This window comes from Gadus morhua, chromosome 1, assembly GCF_902167405.1.
Source record: "Gadus morhua chromosome 1, gadMor3.0, whole genome shotgun sequence".
Classification (NCBI taxonomy): Eukaryota; Metazoa; Chordata; class Actinopteri; order Gadiformes; family Gadidae; genus Gadus; species Gadus morhua.
Window position 1 is genome coordinate 25,854,446 of NC_044048.1, and position 5,789 is coordinate 25,860,234.

Below are 5,789 nucleotides of genomic sequence, written 5' to 3' on the forward strand. Positions count from 1 at the left end.
GCGACTGACTACAGCTCACTGTTTTCCCTGGGAAATGTAGTCCTTTAGTTTTTTTTTTAACACAATTCACAAACATCATAGTTAAGTAACCTTTAGAACAGTTATAACAATTGGGTTCTGTTTAATAATTAGAAATATAAAGGGTAATGTTAATTTTTTTTCATTCTAACATTTTCTAATTCGTCCGTGTGTTAAACAGCTTGAAAACCTTTATAAAAACACCAGGCCTACGTCCTAATGTCTCCAGTTTACCGTTCTTATTTCTAATTCTATAGACGTATTGGACGACCACATCTTGAATGTAGGCTATCAGTAAAATGTTCCTTTCTAATATGTGTGGCCTCTGGTGCGCTGGGCACGGTTTCCCGCCTGTGTGCGTCCAAACCGCGGCTAGATTCTCCCGCCTCCTGCCTCTCCCACCGCTGCCTCTCGTCTCCTCAGCTTTCAGCAGCAATTGCCTCACACTTTTCTGAATAGCAATCAAACCAAATGTTTTTCTTTTTAGATTTCTTAGAAGAGTCAATACTTTTCCTGCGTTCTTATCAACGTCGGAAGTCGGTCGATTTATTTAATGGAGGGTCATTCCCATGGCATGATAGATTATAAAAACGGCAGATCTGCGCAAAATTAGGTCATTTGACATTTGTGATCTCAAAAACGTGGTAAGTTGTTTTATATATTTACAGTTATTTATTTAGCCTATGTGCAGCGAAGGTAAGGATGTTTGATATCGTTTGATGCTGTTTAATGTTTTATTATTTAATTGGAAATCTGAGGGAAACAATGGCCGCGTAACGACGCAGACGTTATTTTTACAAATATGCTATTTAATTTTAGATATGTGAAGATAAGTGTGGGAGTTGACTACAGGCCTATATAGACTATATTAGGGATTTTAGGGATCTTGACTTCATAGCCACGTTGACTAACGTGAATATTGGGCTAACCTATTTATCTGCTCCTTATGTGCTTCACGCACCTGTAGTGTCTATTAAATGTGGTATTTTGGTTTTAATTTAACAGAAAACATAAAGAAATTGAATCATTGTATCAGAAAGACAGTTTGTGTGATCTTGCATTATTTTAACATAAGTAACAGAATTCAGGCCCATTTAGGCCCGTTTATATATCATGTTAGAAGAAGTCTATCGCCTAGACCTGTTAAAACGATAGATATAGGCCTAGAATGTAATTGATTAAAAAAATGTTTTTTTTAGGAAATGTGTTTGCAAGCTAATCCGTAGGTCTAGATCATGTGTAAGGTTAGATGTTAAATGATGTTGCCACTTTCAGCATCAACTAGCCTTGAATAAAATGAATTGCTAAGCATCCTCATTAAAATTGTTATTTCTTACCATCAAAAGGTTTAAAAATGTAGAATAAAATATGACATCGAAACGGTGCAGATTTATTAAAAGTAGCCAATAAAATAAATATAGCCTACATATTTCCCAAAATGTAGAGGCCTACTCGATAGAAAGGCTATTTCTATCATTTAATTGGTATAAATTGTCGCACTATGGAACTTCTGGATAACCATTTTAAATCACCACATCGTTATTATCGTTACGATTCAATTGGGATTCTTTATATGAAATGCCCCGTAGCAGTAAAATGTGTGTGTGTGTGTGTGTGTGTGTGTGTGTGTGTGTGTGTGTGTGTGTGTGTGTGTGTGTGTGTGTGTGTGCGTGCGTGCGTGCGTGCGTGCGTGCGTGCGTGCGTGCGTGCGTGCGTGCGTGCGTGTGTGTGTGTGTGTGTGTGTGTGTGTGTGTGCGTTTGTGTGCGTTGTCATGGGCGCAGTGACGGCAGGTGAACCAAAATACCACCGACAGCAGTCTTACCCTGTGGAACTTAAGGCTACAGCCCCGTGTAGTCTGTTTACTGGATAACAAACGGAAGAGGCTTCTTTTAGTGTAGGATCACATGCGACCTTATCATTGAGATATGAGGAACGGACGCCCCAGCCTTACGCGTGGTTGGCTGCTAAGTGAAACTACTGGCTGATGTCCGGGTGGATTCTCAATTAGCAGCGCAGCGCGAGGGTTCCAGAGGCGGCAGCCACCGCGGGAATAGCGGGGATCTAATTGGCTCTCGCGCAGCTGCTCCAGAGTTCCAGAACCAATATGTGTGCGCACTTGCGTTTGCCTGCGCGCGTGTGCGAATGTGTGTGTGTGTGTGTGTGTGTGTGTGTGTGTGTGTGTGTGTGTGTGTGTGTGTGTGTGTGTGTGTGTGTGTGTGTATGTGTGTGTGTGTGTGTGTGTGTGTGTGTGTGTGTGTGTGTGTGTGTGTGTGTGTGTTTACGTGCGTTTGTGGACTCTGACATTGACCCATGGTAAAAAGGAAAGAGGGTCTTCAAGTTTAAACTGAATCGATCAACAAACAACCCCTATCAATAATCGATATGAACAGCGCTTCTTAAGATTAAAGGTTCAAATCGATCAAGAACAGAACAAAACGCCTTTTTGGTTGCAGATTCCGAACCTATAACATTGGACATGGTGCGGACACAACATTGGCTGGAGGCTGATAAAGACATGATGTAATTAATTGTAAAAAAGGCCTAATTATTAATATAATTTGTGTGTCGATATTCATGATATTTGCACCTCTCCTATAAATAGGCCAGCGCGCAACTTGCATCCTCGAGTCGTGAACTTTTGCCCCAGTTTCCGCTGCGCAGCGCAACGGTTACTAAGGAGATGCGGTGCGGAACACAGCCGAGTATTAAACAAACTTTGGACGCAACCTCCAACATGCTGCGAGCGTTCGTGGTGCAGTTCCCACACTGTTTTCAATGCTGTACATCTTATCATTTAAGCTGTCTGAGAAGTTGGTCACTTTGAGGAAACCAAATCAAACTTGTTTCATCATACGCGGTAGGCTTGTCATTTGTTTTGGTGGTATATGTTTTTGTTGTTGCAGTTTTTACAATAAAGCCAATGATAACTTGTTTACACTACATGCATCGCATGATATGCCGAAATGCAAAGGCATAAAGTTCTAAAACTGAAAAGTAATTTGCACGCGAATAGACATGTCTATGGTTATAGAGCTTGGAGAGAAATCATCTCAAAAGCATGCGTCCACATCGGGCCTCAATTCGCCAACGGGACGTTCTTGAAACATTGAAATGTAATCGTTCCTCCCAGTCTAAAAGAAAGAGGCCTATGGGATATATGAAGCATCGGATGTAGTAGTCGAGCGCCCGGTCGGCGAGGTGCAGAAAGGAATTGGATTATTTTTCGTTCGGTGCCACGAGCCGTCGTGCGTCTTCAGGGAGGAGAGGGTGACGATGTGGACGGGTCTGGGCACGCCAGCGCCCCCCAGACACCTCCGTCATATACACACTGATGCGATCACACCTGGATGGTGTGTGTGTGTGTGTGTGTGTGTGTGTGTGTGTGTGTGTGTGTGTGTGTGTGTGTGTGTGTGTGTGTGTGTGTGTGTGTGTGTGTGTGTGTGTGTGTGTGTGTGTGTGTGTGTGTGTGTGTGTGTGTGTGTGTGTGCGCTTGTGTGTGTGTGTGTGGGGGGGGGGGGGGGGGGGGGGAGTGCATGTCTGTGAGTTTGTTTGTTGTTTTTGTGACTGATTGTTTGACTTGTATGTATGATTAATCTTGCTGGTTAATTTAGGAGCATGATAACACATGCTCCTAATATGAGAGTATTACCTATTACACAAATGAGATTGAGAAGGATGGTTAAATCTACTTTCATATATGCTACTATTATAGGCAATACATTTCACATTACAAATACCAATATATATATATATATTATAACGGGACAAAATGTCTGGTTTTATTGTAATACAGCTCTATGGAGATATATGAAATAAAGATAAATAATGTGTTAATCAATAGTAAGATTAAATGAAATTGAGTCAGTTATTGTAACATTTGTTCACATTCACATCATGATATTTATATTTCTTTATGTGCTTGTGTGTGTGCGTGTGTGTGTGTGTGTGTGTGTGTGCGTGCGTGCGTGCGTGCGTGCGTGCGTGCGTGCGTGCGTTTGTGTGTGCGTGCGTGCGTGTGTGTGTGTACAGAGTCATATACCCTTCCCTGGACATCCCATCATTAAAGATGTCCCAGGTCACGGCTTCGGAGGAGGGAGGCACCTTTGAGCACCTGTGGAGTTCCTTGTGAGTCCCATCTTCACACCATTATATTATCGTTCTGCGCTCTTGTCTCATCTAAACCCCAAGGCATTGGCAACGTCTGTTTGCATATTGGTGATGTTCTTAACAACATCTTGTGCTTTAAGTACAATGTATATTGTACAATATGAGTGTTTGTAATCCATAAAAGCCTTGAAACAAATCAATGAAGAGAAAAAACATATGTCAGAATATATATATCGTTTTTTATATTAGAATAAGACTCTTGCTTTTTTTAAACAGCCATTGTATTAATCTCATCTCCTTTACAAAAAAGAGCTGTTGTTTTAAGTGCATCTTTTGGTAATTCCCCAAAAAGTCAGCTAGAGGTTTTTTATAGTTCAGCTGCTGCTGCTCACCAACATATAACACCAGAGGTACCTTATAGCTCAGTAGCTATAGCACCAGAGCTACCTTATAGCTCAGTAGCTATAGCACCAGAGCTACCTTATAGCTCAGTAGCTATAGCACCAGAGGTACCTTATAGCTCAGTAGCTATAGCACCAGAGGTACCTTATAGCTCAGTAGCTACAGCACCAGAGGTACCTTATAGCTCAGTAGCTATAGCACCAGAGGTACCTTATAGCTCAGTAGCTATAGCACCAGAGGGACCTTATAGCTCAGTAGCTATAGCACCAGAGCTACCTTATAGCTCTGTAGCTATAGCACTATAGGTACATTATAGCTCTGTCGCTACAGCACTATAGGTACATTATATATATATGTGTTGCTGCTAACACATAGCACCAGAGCATCCCCTCATAGGACTCCAACCTACAACAACGACCATCCACCATAACACCACGGTCAGTCGCTCCCCTCTCTCCTCACGTGGGGCCGTTCCCTCTCCACCTGAGGGTCATGTCTCTCCCTGACATACTAGAGACGCGGCCACGCCCCGTCAGAGTGCTAACGCCCCCCGGGGTCTCTCCACAGGGAGCCTGACACCACCTACTATGAGATGCCCCCGGGGGGCCAGTCGGGGGAGCGGCCGGTGCCCTCCACCAGCACCCCGGGGGGGCACCGGGGGGCCACCGAGGTCTGCATGGACGTCTACCACATGAGGGACCTGGAGGACGGCGTCATGGTGGGTGCTGATCTGTATTCCTGCATCAATACATCAATACCAATACTGGATTGATACATCAATACCAATACTTAGAACTGTATTGATACATCAATACCAATACTTAGAACTGTATTGATACATCAATACCAATACTGTATTGATACATCAATACCAATACTTAGAACTGTATTGATACATCAATACCAATACTTAGAACTGAATTGATACATCAATACCAATACTGTATTGATACATCAATACCAATACTTAGAACTGTATTGATACATCAATACCAATACTTAGAACTGTATTGATACATCAATACCAATACATACATCTGTATTGATACATCGATACAGATATATGTATTGATATATGTATGTATGTGTTGGGCGGACTCAAAGCCCATGGACCGAAGAGTGTAGAGGGACAGGGCAGTGCGTGGTTTAAGAGAGGGGCTGATGACAGCTAGGACCACAGGACACCCGGGTCTCCGCAGTTCATACTGGGGCCAAAGAGCCACCGGGCCACCCTGTTGTACATTCTTAAGACATAATAGTT

At 42.7% G+C, this 5,789-nt stretch overlaps 1 protein-coding gene across 2 annotated transcripts in view; it reads left to right on the top strand.

The window, feature by feature from the left end:
- Positions 1–5,789, top strand: part of tp73 (tumor protein p73) — a 36,683-nt gene that overhangs the window by 3,516 nt on the left and 27,378 nt on the right. Inside the window, exons 1-3 of one of the 2 annotated variants that reach the window (XM_030351478.1) lie at positions 493–662; positions 4,049–4,144; positions 5,096–5,246. In XM_030351478.1, the coding sequence (XP_030207338.1) occupies positions 4,086–4,144; positions 5,096–5,246 (210 nt within the window). In that variant the 5' untranslated portion in view covers positions 493–662; positions 4,049–4,085. Of the gene's footprint in view, positions 1–492; positions 663–4,048; positions 4,145–5,095; positions 5,247–5,789 lie in introns of those variants that run through there. The other variant, XM_030351469.1, reaches the window with a different exon arrangement.